The following is a 22,131-nucleotide window of genomic DNA, read 5'->3' as shown; positions in this document are numbered from 1 at the left end:
AGTCCTGTTTAGACTGGGAGCATAGCTGTCAACTTTCAGATTTGAAAATAAGGGATCAGCAGCCTCGAAAATAAGGGATCAGCAGCCTCACCTGTCCCGGGGACAGCCTATGGGATATCTAACAGTCTGGGAAAGCAGCGGGAAGCAGTGGGAAACGGCACTGGAATAAGGGAATTTCCCGCAAAAAAAAAAAAAAGGGAATGTTGACAGCTATGACTGGGAGAGGGGCTGGGCTAAGAGGAGAGGCTGGGCTCTATGCTACCAGTGAGATTCATTTACCAAGTAGGGAATATGAACTTGGGTCTCCCCACTTCAACGCAGATGCCCTCTACCCTTCAACATTTCCTCTCCCCCACTCTAATTTCAGCAACGAATTCCTGCTCGGTACCACAGACACAGTAAAATAAACTGAATGCTTAGAGGAGTCTCTCATAAGCTAAAATGTATGAATTCCCCCCAACCTGGGTGAATGAGCAATGCTTGGTGGGAGAGTGTGGAAGGAAAGTTAAATGTCCACCATGTGGGTAACAGCACATGATAATGATGAGCATAAGGCCCCTCTGGGTGAGAGCCAGGGAGACGGGGTCTGCGTGGGAGATGGGGTTAGAGTCCTTGGGACGGAGACTGAGTTTCGGAACCAAACAATTAGAAACAGGTGCACTGAATGGAACAGGGCAATGTTTTGAATCCTACTATTCTATTTGTGTGCTGACATTATTGCTTAAATGGAAATACTAAATCTGTGTCACTTTTTTGCATTGTTTTATACGATGCTGTGTGGATCTCTCTTCTTCTTTTTAAACCCATTGATACTCATATTTTCCAGTCATTATATTTATTGTTCATTTGCTACGCTGTGAATCACTTTCGGCCTGGTTTTTGCGAGAAAGTGGCAAAGAAAAGCAACAGGGGATGTTGATGATGTTGATGATAATGTTCTACTTTCATATGATGAAACTAACTTAGTGGCTGAAAACCAGAAGATCAGGAATGTCAACAAAGCACGAACAAGGACAACAAGCCTTACCATTTTCTGTACCAAAATAAAATCTTTGCCGTATGTGTGTAATGCTTTGCTGAACAGCTTTCTTTCAACGGGTGTCCACTGGTCTGAACCTGAAAGAAACAAACGGATAATAATCGAGGGTGGGGGTGTGCCTGCCCCATGGTACAAAAATAAAACTGCTATCACATTTGCAAAGCTAAGCAGGTTCCGGTATGGTTTCAAATTGGATGGGGAAGTGCATGTTGAGATTCCTGCATTGCAGGGGTCACTTCTAACTCTGCAGTTCGAAGATTCTATGATTTCTGCAAGTAGGTGTGTATGTATACTGTCAATGGAATAACTATTTTCTCTGAACTTCATCAGTGACACTAGGCAGCTGCATTCCTTCCACGAGTAAAGGACTCACACACAGAACTAGCCTTTATTAGGTAATCCTTTTAACTCATCCGTTCAGGAACTTACCAGCATAGTGATAACTTGCTAGAGGATGCGATTTTGCTCTTGCTGGCTTCAACAAAAGCAGCATCTCCAGAGCGACCTGCAGGACAAAGAGAGGCAAGCAGAATTGTATACAACTTGTTCTTAATTATTATGACTCTATCTTCTTTTAAGACTCTATGACTCTTAATTGTTATGACTCCTTTGCTTCTTATAATAATGTAATAAAATAATAATATTTACATACCATTTGTTCTATGTGCACTAAGAGCTCCTTATACATTATCTCAGCAATCCTTTTTCTTAAAATTTATTTATGCTTTCCAGATTTATACATTTCACTATAATTTTACAATCATTTTAACATTTCAAAACTTGACTTCCTTCCCCCTCTTTCTGCAGTTCCTTAAATTTATTTTTAATACCTTCTGCATATCCAAATTAACTTAATTTGCTTATTTATTCATCTACTTTAAATATATACTCTTATAAAATTGCAGGTTATTGCAATAATCCTGCCAATGTTAGATCAGAGCAAAGCCCATCAAGTGCAATGCTCTGTTCTTACAGTGTTATCTGGATGCCAATGGGAAGCCTACAAACAGGACACAAACTCAGTAACAGCCTCTCTCTTGCACTCCTCAGTGACTGGGACTCAGAGGCACACTGTCTCCAATACCGAGAAAGATATAGTGATGAATAGCCACCAACAGCTTTATCCTCTATGAATTTGTCCAATCCTCATTTAAAGCCTTCCAATTTTTTCCAATAATAATAATAATAATAATAATAATAATTTATTATTTATACCCCGCCCATCTGGCTGAGTTTCCCCAGCCACTCTGGGCGGCTCCCAATCAGTGTTAAAAACAGTACAGCATTACATATTAAAAACTTCCCTGAACAGGGCTGCCTTAAGATGTCTTCTGAACGTCAGGTAATTCTTTATCTCTTTGACATCTGATGGGAGGGCGTTCCACAGGGCGGGTGCCACTACCGAGAAGGCCCTCTGTCTGGTTCCCTGTAGCCTCACTTCTCGCAATGAGGGAACCGCCAGAAGGCCCTCGGCGCTGGATCTCAGTGTCCGGGCTGAACGATGGGGGTGGAGACGCTCCTTCAGGTATACAGGACCGAGGCCGTTTAGGGCTTTAAAGGTCAACACCAACACTTTGAATCGTGCTCGGAAACGTACTGGGAGCCAATGCAGATCTTTCAGAACCGGTGTTATGTGGTCCCGGCGGCCACTCCCAGTCACCAGTCTAGCTGCCGCATTCTGGATTAATTGCAGTTTCCGGGTCACCTTCAAAGGTAGCCCCACGTAGAGCGCGTTGCAGTAGTCCAAGCGTGAGATAACTAGAGCATGCACCACTCTGGCGAGACAGTCCGCGGGGAGGTATGGTCTTAGCCTGCCTACCAGGTGGAGCTGGTAGACAGCTGCCCTGGACACAGAGTTAACCTGCGCCTCCATGGACAGCTGTGAGTCCAAAATGACTCCCAGGCTGCGCACCTGGTCCTTCAGGGGCACAGTTACCCCATTCAGGACCAGGGAATCCTCCACACCTGCCCGCCTCCTGTCCCCCAAAAACAGTACTTCTGTCTTGTCAGGATTCAACCTCAATCTGTTAGCCGCCATCCAACCTCCAACCGCCTCCAGGCACTCACAATAATGTTATCTCTCCAAATTCACTTTCGTTCTCTGCTTTGCATCACTTCCAGATTCATAACCGTCTACGGGCTTCAATTCCCCGTGAGCCTGTGCTTTCAAAGAGGACCCCATCACTGAGCTATCCTGGTAACATTTAAGAAGCTTAGATGTAGCAAACCAAAGTACCATGGCAAATGCAATGCACTGGACAAAAATGCACTGGACAAAAAACCTTTACAGCAGCTCCACATTAAGAATATGTGTGAGAGAGATTTAAAAACATGGGCAGCAGGGGGGAATATTAGTTCTGACTCAGCAAGGGATACCCATGCATTCAAACCACCTTCATAGTAGTACATTGCTGATGCACATCCTTATCTGCAACAGGATGGTTTCTCAAGGCACTAATGAACTTGTTGGACTATTTTGGGATGGAGGTGGTGCTGCACAACCCCATTCCAATGGAACAACCTTTTGCAAGAGATACGCCTGTTTCGTTCTCTGACCATTTTTAAATGGATCTCAGACCCAGGATGTTCTGTGTGATTTTAGTTGATGCTGGCTTTGCATTTTGTATTCCACGAGTATGATTTCAACTACTGTTGATATGGAGTATTACTGTAATTCTGCCATTTTAGTTAACTGTATTTTAAACGAGCATCATCCAGGGTTTTGTTTTTCCTTTTTTTTAACAATCAAACAGTGTATAAACATTATGAAATAAACAAGTCAACTGACAGTCTTGAATGTTTTTCTAAAGAAAGGCAAGGTATGTGTTTTTTAATGAACAAATAAAAACTAGGAATAATAAAATAAAAGGTTTCTTTTGAGAAAGAAAAGTGGTGGGCGCCAGAGTGAGGCTAAATTCTCCCAATTAGTCACTGGAAAAGGCTTGCTTGTGCCCGGTTTCCTCATGAAGCCTGTTACACATATTTTAACACATATTTGGGAGAGGATAAACAAGCTGCTCTTACCATAACGTCTCCTTTAGCCTCAAAGAGAGAATGCAAGCCATATTCAAGGTTGGTTCCCCCACCAGACAGTACACTTGAACAACACAGATTTAAAAGGCTGGTCACTGTAAGAAAACAAGTCAAAACAGTATTGTCAAACCTGTCCAATATTCAGCCTGTAAGCAAAAACATACCGTATTTTTCGCCCCATAGGACGCACTTTCCCCCCTCCAAAAATGAAGGGGAAATGTGTGTGCTTCCTATGGGGCGAATGCAGGCTTTCGCTGAACCCCTCTCGCTCTCCAGGCTTCAGGAAGCTATCCGCAAGCCTTGCAAGCCCGGCGGGAGTTCCCGCGGGCTCACAAGGCTTGCGGGCAGCAGCCTGCAGCCCTGGCGAGTGTCCGCAAGCCTCGCGCACCCGGTGGGAGGTCCCGCCAGGCGTGCGAGGCTTGGGGCGGCAGCCTGCAGCCCGAAGCACGCGGAGCCCTCCAGAGGGTGCCCTGTGCTTCGGCAGGTGTGCGCAAGGCTTGGGGCTGCAGCCACGGCTGGGGGGAAAATAATTTTTTTTATTCATTCCCCCCCCAAAAAAACCGAGGTGCGTCCTATGGGCCGGTGCGCCCTATAGGACGAAAAATACGGTAAATCTGAAAGGGTCATAAAGTCGGGACAAATCTTCTAATTCTTACAAGCTCAGATTTTCATTTTGAGAAAGTTGGAACAGAAAACCAGTTGGTACCTTGATTCTTGAACTTAATCCGTTCCAGGAGTCTGTTCGACTCCCGAAACTGTTTGAAAACCAAGGCTGCAGGAGGGGCTTCCTGCACTCAAGCGGAAGCCGCGTTGATTGTTCGGCTTCTGAAAAATGTTCGCAAACAGGAACACTCACTTCTGGGTTTGCGGCATATGGGAGCCAAAATGAGCGAGTAGCAAGGCGTTTGAGTACCAAGCTACGACTGTACTAGACAAGTCTTTCAGAGGGGGTGGCTGAACGCATATATAGGCTGAAATGCAACTACCAGCATTATTTTAAACACTGAGGAATATAATACAGTGGTGCCTCGCAAGACGAAATTAATTCGTTCCGCGAGTTGTGTCGTCTTGCGATTTTTTATTCTTGCGGAGCGCGGATTCCCCGGGGTTTAAACGGCTTTAAGAAAAAGGAAGCAAACTCGCAAGACGTTTTCGTCTTGCAAAGCAAGCCCATAGGGAAAATCGTCTTGCGAAGCAACACAAAAAACGAAAAACCCTTTCGTCTTGCGCGTTTTTCGTCTTGCGAGGCATTCATCTTGTGAGGTACCACGGTATTGCTTTTACCTGTTTTATGGGTTTTTATATTGTATTTTGTACAGCACGTAGACACTCTTAAATATTAATTAAGCTATTTAGAACAGCTAACAAAATAAAATAAAATAAAAACAGGTGGCACATTTTGAGCTGAGTGTCAAAGTGGTGATCACGCTAAAGAACAGCAAAAGGTGTTATTCTGCAGAGATACATGGCAAGTCATGTGAAGGTCAGTACCCATTTAATGAAGCGATTACTTTTTTGCCATAAGACGCAGAGGTGGAACAATAAACCGGGACAGGACACTTGGCAGAGATGCTTAGATCAGTTGCAAAGGGGGTTAGAAAACACAGTACCTCTTTGCTGAATATCTTCATCTTCCAGTTCTGGCCCTGGTTTCCAGACTAAAGTTGCCATGTGTTCCTCTTCCCCCACCAACGCTCTGTCTTCAAGTTCAGGAATATCGGCTTGGAATCTCGATCCAATATTGATATGCCTGAAAGCATATAAAGAAACTTCATCTCTTCCCCATTTCACCCACTCACCAAAATTTGGCGTTGAGGTTTGATGGGCAAACTACTGTGGTTAAAGCGTTGGACTAGAGCCTGGAAGACCAGGGTTCAAATCCTCACCCAGCCAGGAAACTCACTGGGTGACCTTGGGCCAGTCACTAACTCTCAACCAAACCTACCTCACAGGGTTGTTGTGAGGATGAAGAGGAGGAGGGAGAACCACGTATTCCACTGTGAGCTCCTTGGAGGAAAGATGGAATATACCCATGCCATAGGTAAAGGTAAAGGGACCCCTCACCATTAGGTCCAGTCGTGGCCAACTCTGGGGTTGTGGGAGCCGGCGTACAGCTTCCGGGTCATGTGGCCAGCATGACTAAGCCGCTTCTGGCAAACCAGAGCAGCACACGGAAACGCTGTTTACCTTCCCGCCAGAGCGGTACCTATTTATCTACTTGCACTTTGACATACTTTCAGACTGCTAGGTTGGCAGGAGCAGGGACCGAGCAATGGGAGCTCACCCTGTCGTGGGGATTTGAACCGCCGACCTTCTGATCAGCAAGTTCTAGGCTCTGTGGTGTAACCCACAGCGCCACCTGCGTCCCATGCCATACCGGTCTGAAAACAGGATACACTCCGCCCTGCTCAACCTGACTTGTATAAAACCTGAGTGGAGTCTTAAAAGTACCATCGTTTAAGACATCTGCTTTTAGCGGTGTGGACTATATTTGGGGGTGGCTTACATTCAGGCCAATACAGTAATAAACAAACAAACAAACAGGCCCAGACATAGCGTAACATGCACAATCTGTGAGGAACCTCTCAAAATGAAACTTCATCTTAACCTAAGTCTTTAAAACTGTGCCATTGCCCCAACAGAACTAGGTGATTAGTCACCGAATAGTCACCGAATTCAACGGCAAAGCTCTGTCTTGAGAGAAGAGTTAAGGAACAGAGTTAGGACAATTCAAATGCTAGCAAACAAGGAAGCCTTAAAAACTGAGCTGTTCCAGTTCTTCACTCTCCAGCCCCCATGTGGACTTTTTAAACAGATAGAATTGTAACGAAAAACAATATGAATAAAATGCAATTGTGATGTGAGGCGGAAAGGAATTCCCATCTTGGCTATTATCTGCCAAGCAACCAGTTGAAAATGGTTATGTATGCTTAGTTTAGCTGAACGTCGTTCCATTAATAGTTAAGCTGGGTGAGACAGGGATTTTATTAATGGTTTGAAAAGCTTAAACATGGTGCCCAATGAGTGCAAGGTTTTAGGAGCCCCCAAGGAGAAATCTGGGTCTACATCAGTTTGCCACACGGAGGGATGGGAAGTGTAAGGGTCACTAAACATAGGAAGGAATACATTCCTCCGGGGTATTTAAAGTGTCAATTCCATATGCTTCATTTTGCGCTTAAAGATACCTCCTTCCCCATCACCTCTGATTGAGCTATTTACAGTGGTACCTCGGGTTACAAACACCTCAGGTTACAAACACTTTGCAAGCGCAATCCTGTTTTGGATCGCATTCAGTTTATAAAACTACAGTGGATGCCGAGTGATGTCTGAATACATGAGACTAGTTCTTACGGTTCTACGTCAATGGTCTGTTCTCCAGGTCCTGGGGTGATTGGGACACTGACTCCATCAACACTATCTGTAAGAAAAACAAGAATATGTCATTCTGTGTGCAGGCAGGCACTCCCTTCACTAGTACAGATTTGCATCTTTCTGGGAAAACCTAACAGAAAACAAAACTAACAAAAATACACATTTTCGTACAGATAGTCCTAGGTTCAATCTCTGGCCTTTCCCATTAAATGGATAAAGATAGCAGCGGGTGGGGAAAAGCCTCTCCCTGAGATCCATCAAAGTAGACAGGGATGGCAAATCTGCGACCTTCAAGAAGTTACTGGACTAAAACTCCCATCATCCCTGGCTATTGGCCATGCTGGCTGCGGCCGATGGGAGTTGGAGTCCAACAAGATCTGGTTGGCCACAGGTTCTTAAGAAAGATTCCTATGTTCGGCGGCATCTGTATATATGACTAGCATGAACTTCAACTTGAGACTATTTTGTAAAAAATATTGCGAGTTAAAACTGCTAAAGAGATTATTCAAGGCCACAAGCAAGTAAAATTCTGCACTGATGAAATTGGGGGTGGGGTGGGGGTTTGGTAAACCATTGTGTAACCATGGTGAAAACTGTCCCACTGCAAACTAGTGGAGGTTCTACAAATGGAACAATGTATGTCTGCCTCCTTTGAACATCTATCTTCATCTTCAAATGAGTGACCATTTATACATTCTACCTCACACCTGCAGCCTCAAGTGGTACAGTTCATCAACAGATATACAGTGGTACCTCGGGTTAAGTACTTAATTCGTTCTGGAGGTCCGTTCTTAACCTGAAACTGTTCTTAACCTGAAGCACCACTTTAGCTAATGGGGCCTCCTGCTGTGGCTGCGCCACCGGAGTATGATTTCTGTTCTCATCCTGAAGCAAAGTTCTTAACCCGAGGTACTATTTCTGGGTTAGTGGAGTCTGTAACCTGAAGCGTACGTAACCCAAGGTACCACTGTATTATGTGGGGCAAATGATCATGTAGCCCAGTCCTAAAATGGATTGGATGGATTCCAGGGGAAAATGGAGGAGTCTTTCAGGGTGGCATGTTCCTGGGGATATTCTACAATCCCTCCTCTTTGGACACGTGTGAGCAAGAGAGAAACTGCTATCCGAGTGACTGCAAAATAAAATGCCGTGTAAAAACCAGCACTGTGCTATACAGAAGTGAGGCAAGTCGTCTGCATGGAAACTGGTCAAGTTTCCAGCAGTGGTTCCTAAACTTTCTCCCCCATGGACCACTTGAAAATTGCTGGACCGCTTGAAAAAATGGCCTTGGCAGAACACTTAATTTCTGCCTGTTGTGGCAACTGTAATGCACTAGATACCAATTAATTTTTATTGTCCTTTAATGGCTTGGGTTGCATTTAATTGCATTCCACAGAATCTGCCTTGCGATACAGTAAAATGAAATGCAAGAAATAAAACGCACGACAAAACACAACTAAAAATCAATATATGTGTTCCATGTGGACATGTCGTGAACCACCTGTACGAAGCTCACATACCACAGGTGGTCCATGGACCACTGTTTGGGACCCCTGGTTTACAGCACATCATCATACTTACTAGATCGACAGAGAAGCATCCGGGGAGTGGGTGTCAAAGGCGTGAGCGGCAGCTGGGGGTGAGACGCACCATGAGCAGATGTGATAACGCTGCTGAAGAGGCCAGATCCATGACGTACTGGGCTGAGCATGGGAGGTGGGGTGTAAGGAGGGGGCTCATGAATGCTGTCAAGCAGGTGGTCTCCCAGGATGCGGGGAGAGCGAAGCTGGCTTTGGTACAGCGTCGCGCCCAGGTGTGGTGCAGCGAGGTTGTAAGAAGGTGGCGGTATGAACAGAGGCTCAGGTCTGTGGCGGTATTTTTTCTTGTCTTGAAACGGTTTGAAGCTTTCTTCAGCGTTGGCCGTGCTTTGGTGCTGTTTTCTGTTGAGGTCCTGAATGGAAGGTTTTCAGCATTCAGACAACTTAAGACGTAACATGGGCAAATTGCATCATGTACTTGAGAGTCTCAGGCGGACACGAAAACCTGAACCAACTCATGAGCCTCTATGAACCAACCTATGTTTCGACATCAATGAGGTGACACCCTAAAACAACCTCCACCATTTTTTTCTTTGGTTGACAGCTAAGAAGTGAGCTTCCACCCACCTTCCCTCAGTTCTTCAATGGTCTGGCAGAGTGTGGGTTTTTCCCAGTGGTGAAATGATTAGCAAACTTAAGTTAAAATGGGCCAAGCTAAACCAGAGACCTCCCTATGTACATTGGCAGCCTGACAGGGATCTTGACAGATCCGCAGAACAGCCCCAAAATATAGAGCTATGTATGTATACTCAAAGTCTTGCATTTTCAGTCACCAACTTATGTTTGATATTTATTTCCACTATCAAATGTTTTCGTGAAACCATGCTTCAGCTCATCATTAGTCTTTAACTTGCTTTATTGGCATGAATGACACTGATTTTATGACCTGTGCTGCAGACCTCGTTTGCTGCTTATTTTACGTATAGGCTCCAGTTGTTTTAATTGATACCATCCTCATTTATTTGCACATATTTCATTATTTAGAGAGAGAAAAATGATGAACTACTAAATCAAAGAGCTCTCTAAGCAGCGTAGAAATAAAACAACTGACCAAAGCATATCTAAAATCCATAAAAACTGAAAGACAAATATACACACAATAATCATCTTTAAAACATGGATAAAAAGAATCAATTTTAAAATAAATCAGTACAGGAAACTAAATTGCATTTGGCTGGCTTGTTGATATGAAAAAGCTTTCAGCAAGCACCAAAGTGGTACACTGCTTATGTTATAAGTTTGCTTTCCTGAAGACATATATGTGGGGGGTTTTGTTGTTGTTGTTAAAACTTTCCATTTTCAGGAAAAAAAGTAAGAGTGGAATCCTAACCTCTGCCTGCCCCTAAAACCAATGGAGTTAGGATGGTGTCCTGACACATCTCTGCTGACCTCCACATGTGGAAAGAAGCATAAGCAGCTGAGAAACCCCCAGCTATGCAGAGGAGGAGGAGGAGTTTGGAATTGATATCCCACTTTATCACTACCCAAAGGAGTCTCAAAGCGGCTAACATTCTCCTTTTCCTTCATCCCCCACAACAAACACTCTGTGAGGTGAGTGAGGCTGAGAGACTTCAGAGAAGTGTGACTACCCAGCAGCTGCCTGTGGAGGAGCGGGGAAGCGAACCCGGTTCACCAGATTACGAATCAACTGCTCTTAACCACTACACCACACTGGCCACACTGCCAACCATACCCAGGCAGGCAGAAAATCTATTGCCAGTGGTTTTCTTGCTGGTTTCTGCAGGCAGAAAGCTTCACAGGATTGTTCTGAGGGTAACAATATATAGGGCGGGAGAACCATGTATGTCACTTTGAGCTCTTTTGGAGGAAAGGAGGGATAAAAATGTGGAAATAAATGAATCCCTCCCACAAGAAGCATTACGCAGGGCAAAATGGGGACGAGAACACTAAGCTCCCTACCCCTCAACTGCTACCCCCCTGCACGAGTGGGAGGTCAAATATCTGAAGCAGGGAGCTTCCAGGACTCAGGGGGGCTCCCTCTGCGATTCAGACAATGCCATGAACTCACAGAGGTTGACACTGGGGAGTCGACTCCCCGAAGGTCATTTGTGTCCTTGAGAATTCACACAAAGATATCTATAATCTGCTTTGGGGGGGGGGTGTTTGTATGTATAGGGAGGAAAGGAAGGAGGAGACTAATTAAGTCCTTCACAATACCTGCCGGAGTATATTATTCTTACAATAATAATTAGGTGATAAAGGCTATTAATCTGCAGGAGACAATATTAGGCAAAATCCCACTCAGCCCTGCTCCCACATTATTAAAGAAGAAAACGGTTTCGAGCAACATTAAAAACAAACAAGCACAAATAACACTGATAGGCAATAAATCCCTCTGCCTTTTTTTGGGGGGGGGGAGTAAAGTATCCCCTTTAGGAATATTGGGACAATCCAGAAAGAAAAGGCTGCTTCTGCCTGAACTGGAAGGGACCAGGGTACTCGTTACGGCTGGGCCATTTAACAATATATCATCCAAAACTGAAGTCCATATTGTGATATTGGTTTCATAATTTTTGACCTGGCAATATATTGCGAATCATGATATGTATATGTATGTGTGGGTGGGTGGGTGTGGGTGTGGGTGGGTGGGTGTTTGTCTAGGGGATGAGTAATTATATCAGGCATAGGCAAACTCGCCTTCCAGATGTTTTGGGACTACAACTCCAATCATTCCTGACCACTAGTCCTTAGTTAGGGAGGATGGGAGTTGTAGTCCCAAAACATCTGGAGGGCTGAGTTTGCCTATGCCTGAAATATTTTTCTATATTTTAATATATGCTGGAAGCTGCCCAGAGTGGCTAGGGCAACCCAGTTGGATGGGCAGGATACAAATAATTACCGTATTTTTCGCACCATAGGACGCACTTTTTCCCTCCTAAAAAGCAAGGGAAAATGTGTGTGCGTCCTATGGAGCGAATGCAGGCTTTCGCTGAAGCCTGGAGAGCGAGAGGGGTCGGTGCGCACCGACCCCTCTCGCTCTCCAGGCTTCAGGAAGCTATCCGCTAGGAGTGGGAGACCCAGCTCTCCCACCGCTAGCGGAGCACTGCATTAATCCCGAAGCTTGGGGCGTGAGGAGCTCAGCGCGCCCCAAGCTTCTGGGTGCCGGCAAGGTCTCCGCTAGCCCTGGAAGAGCCCCGCGACGTCGCCCGGCTCTCCCAGGGCTAGCGGGCCACTGCGCTAATCCAGAAGCTTGGGGCGTGCGGAGCTCAGCGCGCCCCAAGCTTCTGGGTGCCGGCAAGGTCTCCGCTAGCCCTGGGAGAGCCCCGCGACGTCGCCCGGCTCTCCCAGGGCTAGCGGACCACTGCGCTAATCCAGAAGCTTGGGGCGTGCGGAGCTCAGCGCGCCCCAAGCTTCTGGGTGCCGGCAAGGTCTCCGCTAGCCCTGGGAGAGCCCCGCGACGTCGCCCGGCTCTCCCAGGGCTAGCGGACCACTGCGCTAATCCAGAAGCTTGGGGCGTGCGGAGCTCAGCGCGCCCCAAGCTTCTGGGTGCCGGCAAGGTCTCCGCTAGCCCTGGGAGAGCCCCGCGACGTCGCCCGGCTCTCCCAGGGCTAGCGGGCCACTGCGCTAATCCAGAAGCTTGGGGCGTGCGGAGCTCAGCGCGCCCCAAGCTTCTGGGTGCCGGCAAGGTCTCCGCTAGCCCTGGGAGAGCCCCGCGACGTCGCGCGGCTCTCCCAGGGCTAGCGGACCACTGCGCTAATCCAGAAGCTTGGGGCGTGCGGAGCTCAGCGCGCCCCAAGCTTCTGGGTGCCGGTAAGGTCTCCGCTAGCCCTGGGAGAGCCCCGCGACGTCGCCCGGCTCTCCCAGGGCTAGCGGACCACCAGAGCTCCCGGCGCTTCGGGAACACACCCACAGCGTGGGGACCCTTGCAGGAGCTCCCCGCAAGGCTCCCCACGCTGCGGATAGCAGCCTGCCGCCCGGCGGGTGGGGCGCCCTGAAGCAGAGCGCCCCTCGCGCCAGGCATACATCCGCAGCTTGGGGAGCCCTGCAGCAGTTCCCCGCAAGGCTCCCCAAGCTGCGGATAGCAGCCTGCTTCCCGGAGCGTCAGGCGCCCTGAAAGCAGAGCGCCCGGCACTTCAGGAACACATCCGCTGCGTGGAGACCCTTGCAGGAGTTCCCCGCAAGGCTCCCCACGCTGCGGATAGCAGCCTGCCGCCCGGCGCGAGGGGCGCCCTGAAGCAGAGCGCCCCTCGCGCCGGGCAGACATCTGCAGCGTGCAGAGCCCTGCAGCAGTTCCTCACAGGGCTCCCCACGCTGCGGATAGCAGCCTGCTTCCCGGAGCGTCGGGCGCCCTGAAAGCAGAGCGCCTGGCGTTTCGGGAACACATCCGCTGCGTGGAGAGCCTTGCAGGAGTTCCCTGCAAGGCTCCCCAAGCTGCGGATAACAGCCTGCCGCCCGGCGGGTGGGGCGCCCTGAAGCAGAGCGCCCCGCGCGCTAGGCAGACATCAGCCAGCCCCACAAGCTCGGGGGACAGCAGGGAGGCGCAGCGCCACTATCCCGCTGTTCCTCGACCTGGTTCGGTTTCCCTGACCTGCTTTTGGGGGGGAAATAAAGGGAATTTTTTTCCCCTTTATTTCCCCCCAAAAAAACTAGGCGCGTCCTATGGTCCGGTGCGTCCAATCGTGCGAAAAATACGGTATATTGTTATTGTTGATGATGATGAACATCATCATAAATCACAATGTGGAAAAAATTGTGAAGCCAGCCAATACCTCTACATAACTCCATACTTCAGACATGGCAATATATCGGTATATTGTGACATTTAGCTGGTGATATATCACGATGTTGAAATCCAGGAATCACCCAGTCCTAGTACCCAGTATTGGGACGCGGATGGCGTTGTAGGTTAAACCACAAAGCCTAGGACTTGCCGATCAGAAGGTCGGCGGTTTGAATCCCTGCGACGGGGTGAGCTCCTGTTGCTCGGTCCCTGCTCCTGCCAACCTAGCAGTTCGAAAGCACATCAAAGTGCAAGTAGATCAATAGGTACCGCTCCAGCGGGAAGGTAAGCAGTGTTTCCGTGCGCTGCTCTGGTTTGCCAGAAGCGGCTTAGTCCTGCTGGCCATATGACCGGGAAGCTGTACGCCGGCTTCCTCGGCCAATAAAGCAAGATGAGCGCCACAGCCTCAGAGTCGGCCACGACTGGACCTAATGGTCGGGGGTCCCTTTACCTTTACCTAATACCCAGTATTGCATATGTCCAATCAGGGATGATGTTTAACAGGAAGCACTTTAAAAAAAAATGCAGAGGGATTCACAAGGCACCCCTAGCACAGTTAGTAGGAAGAGAACACTCACAGAGGACAGGCAGGGGCTGGCCACGTTAGGGGAGCATGGCGGAGAGCAAGTCATCCTCACAAGAACGGGCATCTCATCATCTGAGACAGGCTTATCTTTAAGCACGGCGCTGCTGTCAGCGGCCTGCTTGCCGGGATCGGGTGACAGCAGCTTAACGGGCACCGACACAGGCATGACGATGGGGACGAAGCTCTCCGCCTCGGAGGGCAGCTGCTCCTGCTGGTGTTGGTGCTGGGGCTGCGGCAGGCTCTCCCCTTCGTCCTGTGCAGACAACCAAAGGCATTCAGCCTCAACCGTGGACTGCTCCCAACTAGAACACTAAAAGGCAGCACAGACAACAAATAAAAGAGTCTTCTGGTACTCTCAAGGTTAGCCAGCTTATGGAGGCATTGGCCACTGTGGGCTGCAGCCCACTATGCAGCGGATCTGTCAAGTCTCAGTATGCGGTAGGGGGTCAACACCGCTACTTCTCTAGAAAACACAGCATGAAATGTGGCACATGCACATCCCTGGCAGAAGAAACGCCGCAGAACAGAACAGAAAGTAGACTCAGGTGAGGTGAGTGGAGAAAATCCCTGTTTTGGGGGCAGGGATTATTGGTTTGTCGCCGTTCTTATTTTTGTTATGTGTTTTGTGGGTTTTACATTGTAATTTTATGTTGTGAGCTCTACAAATGAAGGGTGGTATGCAAATTTAATAAATAATAATAATGGTGTCATAAGGAGGCGTCGAGGTGTGTTGACAGCGAGGAGCCCCTTTCACTTGGAGGCTAGCCAAACCTTGCGCCTCAGAACAGCTCTCAGGTCTACATGACATCAGACATTGATAGATCTCCATTGATGGAGAATGAACATACTAGAAAACGAAACTGGAGAAAGACACATTTCCTTGACAATAGCAGGATCAGATTGAGAATCACTGTATTTTTTTAAAAAAGGAAAATTGCAAAGCAAAGCAAGCAGCGAACTTTAGTAAAAAAGGGTGAAGGCCATACAGCAAAACACCACAGTGTTACCTGTCTGAGGGCAGGAGATGCCCGTATCCCTCCATGAGACCTCATGTGGCCATTTAGGGCTGGCAGACTCTTAAATTCCTTCAAGCATACAGTGCATGTGAGTTTGCTCTTTGTTTCAGATCTCTCACTATGAGTTTCTTTATCGTGAATGCTGCTGAAGAAAGGAAGGAGAGACATATTTTGATGAGAATGTTTCCAAATACATTTTAATCCAGCCACATACATGTACTCTTAAAAAATTATAATCACAGATTCTCTCTCTGACATGGCCAGCTTGAGACATTTTGCTGCCTGAAGTGAAGGACCAGGTCTACTCCAGAGCAGGGGCAGGCAGAAAATAGATGGGGATCTGCTGGCAGATCTTCAGTAGACTGGCATGGGGTTCTGACTCCCAAATGTCTAAACAGAAACCTTCTCTGCTGAGTCCTGACCATAAGTTAGGCTGCTGAGAAAAAGAGAGATTGGTGGGGAAACAGGTGTACATTTATTAACCTGGGCTGAAGGTGTGCTTGTATTTAATTCTTACTCTGCATCCACCCTTCATAACCATTATTTTGCACCTAGCTTTGAATAGTTCTGGTAAACAAAAAAAAGAGCAGATCCTGCAAGTCTGCCCACCCCGATCTAAGGAGATCGTGAGCCATTTTTTCCTCAGAAAAACATCCACTGTCAGAGTCAATTCTGTGAGCAAGTGCTTTTCTTCTTTTTTTAAGCAATCTTCTCACAACTAAACTATTTTTCAGTGAGGATTAATGAAATTTCCCCTTCAAATGCTGAAAGTGCTTGCCATTTATTACTGTTGTGAGGTTTTAACAGGTTGGCCCTGATCCAATTCACGGCTAGTGAAAAGGTGGAGAGCAGACAAGCATTAACTCAAGGGTCACTTTTATGCTTTTATGCAGAAGGTTCCACCCAGTGCTATTTTCCTAGAAAAAGAGGTGCCAAAATTTACAATGAACACCTCTGTTGTTCTCTTAGAATGGCAATGGCGCCCACCTGAGAGGTGCCTGAAATGAGTTCCAGAGAGTTCTGGCTGGTTCCATCACCAACTTAGTCCCATGGGCAACAGACTGAGGAAACAACAGGCACCAAAACCATTAAGTCAAAGATTGATAGAATAAGTACCTGATGCTTTAGAGCTCTAGAAGATTCCACTACATGAACAATAAACACACAGGTGGACTTGCACAGAGGCCACTATTTGAGGACTTTTGAAAAAACTAAAGTTAAGAATACAAATGTAGCTATATCCAAAATATACCTTTGCTCGGGGGAAACTGACTGGAGTCTTCCATCAGGCAGATGGACCTGCTGCTAAAGGAAGAGATGAAAATACTGGTATATATATCAGCATGCTGAAGAATCATCTATCTAGACTCACACACATTTAATGACTCATTCAAATAATCATTTAAAGAGTTTCACGCAACCTCCCCTGCCCATTCACAGATGTGTGAAGGTGAATGATGTGGTTATGCTAACTGATCTTGTCTAGGGAGATCAGAAGGTTCCAACAGCTATAGAAGTGGAAGTTGCCATTGTGTTTCCTTATTTGCCCCATGCCCAATGGAAATCAGACTAGCAAATATGATCAGTATTCACTGTTGCTGTTGCTTTCAGCCCACAAATTACACATAAATGATCACGCTTGCATTGTGTTTCCTTTGCACTGAAATATTTGGGCTGGAATAACTTAGTGACATCCTAATTAATGATACGAACTGTGTAAGCTATGCTTAATTCCACCATATCAGACAGCAAGACAAGCTGCAGCAGAATGGAAACAGCACTGCATGCAGTAAGTATAGGGCAGAACAGGGGGGGGAAACGCCTTCTTACATCCCTAGTTATGTCCCATCCACAATGATGTGTATGTTTGTGAAGCCCCTGACCAGCTGCACATTTGGTGCTAGTGTGAAGGAGCTGTATGCACACACAAATGTACATGAATAGAGAGAACATCCAGGGGGAATAATGCGAAGCATACATCCTTGGCTTGGCTTGCAGAGACAGACTGTAGCTGGTGCATGTATTGATGGCGGACTGACCCTATTCCCCCTTCAACACGTGAGAGGTGCTCATTTGAATATGTATACCTGAAGGAGCGTCTCCATCCCCATCATCCAGCCCGGACACTAAGGTCCAGCGCCGAGGGCCTTCTGGCGGTCCCTTTCTGCGTGAAATCAGGTTACAGGGAACCAGGCAGAGGGCCTTTTCGGTAGTGGCACTTGCCCTGTGGAATGCCCTCCCAGCAGATGTCAAGGCAATAAACAACTATTTTACTTTTAAAAGACAACTGAAGGCGGCCCTGTTTAGGGAGGTTTTTAATGTCTGACGCTGTATTGTTTTTAATATTTGGTTGGAAGCCGCCCAGAGTGGCTGGGGAAACCCAGCCAGATGGGCGGGGTATAAATAAATTCAAGAAGGACACTGACAAACTGGAACGTGTCCAGAGGAGGGCAACCAAAATGGTCAAAGGCCTGGAAACGATGCCTTATGAGGAACAGCTAAGGGAGCTGGGCATGTTTAGCCTGGAGAAGAGGAGGTTAAGGGGTGATATGATAGCCATGTACAAATATATAAAAGGATGTCACATAGAGGAGGGAGAAAGGTTGTTTTCTGCTGCTCCAGAGAAGCGGACACGGAGCAATGGATGCAAACTACAAGAAATAAGATTCCACCTTTTGCTGCCTGCACAAACCAGGTCTAAATGGGATGGAATCTGGGACTTGTGAGAGGGGACGAAGCCTGCCTCACACCCCAGACACTGGGTTTACAGGGGCTGCACGGGGAATATTACTGTGGGAGCAAAATGTTCCCCCTTCCACCTGTGGTCAGCTTGGCTTCCACTAACAGAGAACCCATGGTGATAATCTTTGAATGCAGAATGCTGCTGAATTCTCCACTTGGGGATCTCTGTAATATAATATATAGACCCTCCACTAATTCAGCCATCAGAACTATGGGCATTTTTTCTAGTTTAGCAACATGTCGCCTATTTGGGAGAGGGGTAGGTACACAGTGCTAATGAATGCTAAGTAGTTACCTGACTGACCGCTTCTCCTGAAAAGAACATGCCTGGACCTTGAAAGTGTAATCTGAAGCCCTTCCCTACATGCTACCACCAAGAGAGGCTCAGAGGGTGGAAACGATGGACAGAGCCTTTTCAGTTGTAGCCCCTCTGCCTGTGGGAATGTCCTCCCAAGTGAGGCCTGCTAGCACTGACACCAGGTAAAGACTATCCTCTCTTCACCAGGGCGTTTAATGGAATTTGACACAGCCAGGTCAAGGTTTTTCTGTCATTGCCTTTGGCATGGAAGCTGGCATTTTATGCTATGCATTGGGTTTTTCTTTTGAAGAAAAACAACTGCCACCATTAGAATTTAAACAAGCACAAACTTTTATGTTTTTAAACTATGCCGTCTTCAAGACTGCCCTGTATTAGGAAGCCAACAAATTACCGTATTTTTCCGTATATAAGACTACACTTTTCCCTAATTTTTTGAAGTTTAAAATAAGGGGTCATCTTATACACGGATAGTGTATAGTGCATTTTCTTAATTTGGGGTTAAAAAAATAGGGGCGACTTATACATGGGGGCATCATATTCACGGAAAAATACAGCAATTAATTAATTAAAATAAATAATAATAATAATAATAATAATTTAATTTTTATTATTTGCTGCCCATCTGACTGGATTGCCCCAGTTATTCTGGGCAGCTCCCAACAAAAAAAGAAAAACCCCAATAAAACATTAAAGCATTAAAAACCTTCCTAAACAGGGCTGCCTTCAGGTGACTTCTAAAAGTCAAATGCAGTGTACCTTGGTTTTCAAACAGCTTAGTTCCCGAACGTTTTGGCAAACCCGGAAGTGACTGTTCTGGTTTGCGAACTATTTTTAGAAGCCGAACAGCCAATCAGAAGCTGCGATTTGGTTTTCGAACGTTTTGGAAGTCGAATGGACTTCTGGAACGGAATCCGTTCCGACTTCCAAGGTAAGACTGTAGTTGTTTATTTCCCTGACATCTGATGGGATGTTCCACAGGGCTGGCGTCACCACCGAGAAGGCCCTCTGCCTGGTTCCCTGTAGCTTCACTTCTCGCAGTAAGGAAACCGCCAGAAGGCTCTCGGAGCCGGACCTCAGTGACCAGGCTAATAAGTTGTGGATTCACCAAACTGTTGTGCCAATGGGAGCCTAAAACTTCTGAGGGAATTCCACTTCACACAGCAGAGGCGAATTTGGTTTCTGCTTATTCCCAAATTCAGATACAGGAAAGAAAGTATTACATACCTGAGGCCACATTGGACCAGGGGACAATGGCTGTGGTCCTTTGCTATCCACGTGGATACCTTCTGGGGGCATCAGAGGTTGCTGAGGGACGCCACCAGCGACAGAATTCATGTCCTGCTGAACTGGGCCCTCCGTCCCTTCTGCCAAGGGGAATCCAAGGTGCGAATCCATCAGTGCCTGAGCCTTGTTGTTGCTCTGGTAATGGTTTGGCTGACTGGCATCTCCTGGTGGCGGTTGCTGCTGCTGCTGCAATAAGCTTTGTGAATACAAATGCCTGAAGGGTTGCTGCTGATCTTGATAGAAGTACTGAGGCACTGCTCCCAGCTGAATGAGCTGCACAGAATGACCCCGATCCTGAGAGTACTGATGAGTCTCGTGCAAAGGCTTCTGGTCAGGATCTCTGTGAAAGGCAGGAAGTTGCAATTGCATCTGCTGCTGCTGCTGCTGCTGCAACTGTTGCATCATAGGCATTGAATAATACTGAGCTGTTTGCACTGGGCATTGCCTCTGCTGCTGCTGCTGCTGCTGCTGCTGCAACTCGTGTATTAAAAGCCTATGTTGCCCTTGGTGGGATTGCTGCTGCTGCTGCTGCTGCAGATAGTATTGATCCTGTTGTAGCTGCTGCGGCAGCAGGTGCTGAGAGTGCATTTGCTGGAAGTGGGCCTGCCCTTGATGCATGGCAGAGTGCATCTGCAGATGGGCTAAATGCTGCTGTTCGTCGTAATAGAGGGGTTGTTGGTGCGCCATCATGTGCATGTGCTGCTTCTGCGGCGTGCCGACAAACCCCTGGTGGACTTGCTGCGGCACCTGTTGGTATCTCTGCACGGCGGGCTGTTGCTCCACCGCAGGCTTCTGAGACAGCAGCTGCCGAAGGGCGCTGTCGCCAGTGCCGCCCATCGCCGAAGGCTGGATGACCTGAGATACGTTGTTGACTTGGATCCTTAAGTTCTGGTTTGCAAACACTTGGGCGAAGGAGTCCAGCTTATGCAAAACGCCACTCGTCATTTTCTGCGGTCTGACCTCGTTGGCTTGGGAACACAGATGCTCATATCCGTCAGTTACTTCACCTTGCCTCGCTGAGCCCCACATAACGTTTTGGTTGTTCCTCACTGGGGCGTGGTTCCCAGAACCCAAATGGGCCCAACTGGATTGCCTAGGAGAATCCATCAACCCAAGGGTTTTGGACCCAGCATTCAAAGCTATGTTTTCCCTGGTGTCTTGAGGAAACGATGGGGAGAGCGGAGATTCCTGAGTTGCATCCATGGCTGATGTTCCATAGCTGTGGTTTAACGGTGCAAGGGAATTTAGGTGTTGTTGTTGTTGCTGCTGCTGGTAATACAAGCTTTCGTTGTTGTTGACAACATGGCTTGTTTTGTACATTTGCTGATCTCCCATTTTCTCTCAACAAAAACCATTTAATTTTTTAATTGTTATTTTTTTTAAGAAACCACACACCAAGATCTGTAATCCCTGAGAAATCGTCTGTGAAGTTATTTATTTTTTTGGCTCTTCCATTTGCACTATGGAACTAAATTCTTTCTGAATGGCTGTTCCCCTTTCAGGCAGAGAATGCTTCATTCCTTCATTAAACGGGCCGAAAAAGCATCAGACTTCATTCTAAGAAGATAATATATACTCGGCGTACTCTAGACACCTGGGAAGGGAAAGGAAAAAGGTGTAATTGTTTTTATTCTGTTCTGCATACCCTTATCAACTTTCCTTGGGACAAGAGTGCACCTAGCATAGTTAAAACAGAAAAAGGAAGGAAAGAAAGAACACTTGACCCTACTCAAAAGTGCAGGGGTTTTTTTTTTTAAAGAAAAGGTAATTAAATCTGTTATCATTGAGAAAAAGAAAAAGCACTTTGGGGAGGCAACTTAGAATGACTTGGGAAGGGGTGTGTGCTTAAACATTTTTCTGCTCTTCATTTCTATGCTCTAAATACAACTCCCAATGCGACACCCCTGGGATTTCAAATACAATGAATTAGTGGGGTGAGTAGCTGGAATGCAGATGAAGAATTCCACTCCCCAAAAGGAAATGTCAGGTAATAATCATTGCTCCATCCACTAACCTTCCCCACCAAAGAATCCCCTTACCTCCCTATGGAATCCCCCGAGAAGCAAGCTGTGTGGCTAACAGAAAGGAGAGTGCTTCTCCACCTCTTTTCCACAGGTTGTGTCTCAACCTAGAGTTAAGAAAAGCAAACTGCAACCAGCCATCATACTCTTTCCTGCTCCCTCCAGTCTGCCCCAGATTCTGGCTTCCTTCTTCCACCCCCCACTTGTATATGAAGGTCAGAGTAGAGAAGTCTAACATTGCGAAGGCAGTAAGAATGGAAAGGCAGAGTGAGTTAGTGGGGGAGATGTAACATAAAACCTAGAGGTGGCTACCAACATCAGAAGCTGTCTCATACGGAGTCCACCTAGTTGGTTATCATCTACACTGATTTGCAGAGGCT

The 22,131-nt window shown here is 47.0% G+C and overlaps 1 protein-coding gene across 10 annotated transcripts in view; it reads right to left on the bottom strand.

The window, feature by feature from the left end:
* Positions 1–22,131, bottom strand: part of TRERF1 (transcriptional regulating factor 1) — a 75,253-nt gene that overhangs the window by 5,729 nt on the left and 47,393 nt on the right. Inside the window, exons 2-11 of one of the 10 annotated variants that reach the window (XM_081903731.1) lie at positions 19,671–21,324; positions 16,638–16,690; positions 15,377–15,527; positions 14,362–14,679; positions 9,026–9,395; positions 7,424–7,490; positions 5,683–5,822; positions 4,064–4,167; positions 1,469–1,544; positions 1,028–1,116 (exon numbers count right to left, since the gene is read on the bottom strand). In XM_081903731.1, coding sequence (XP_081759857.1) covers positions 1,028–1,116; positions 1,469–1,544; positions 4,064–4,167; positions 5,683–5,822; positions 7,424–7,490; positions 9,026–9,395; positions 14,362–14,679; positions 15,377–15,527; positions 16,638–16,690; positions 19,671–21,065 — 2,763 coding nt within the window. In that variant the 5' untranslated portion in view covers positions 21,066–21,324. Of the gene's footprint in view, positions 1–1,027; positions 1,117–1,468; positions 1,545–4,063; positions 4,168–5,682; positions 5,823–7,423; positions 7,491–9,025; positions 9,396–14,361; positions 14,680–15,376; positions 15,531–16,637; positions 16,691–19,670; positions 21,325–22,131 lie in introns of all 10 variants that reach the window. The other 9 variants (XM_081903730.1, XM_081903732.1, XM_081903736.1 and 6 more) reach the window with 9 other exon arrangements.

The sequence above is a fragment of the Podarcis melisellensis genome (genome assembly GCF_964234715.1).
Source record: "Podarcis melisellensis genome assembly, chromosome: 3".
NCBI lineage: Eukaryota > Metazoa > Chordata > Lepidosauria > Squamata > Lacertidae > Podarcis > Podarcis melisellensis.
The sequence above is the reverse complement of the archived record's forward strand: the minus strand, read 5'-3'. Positions and strand labels throughout refer to the sequence as shown.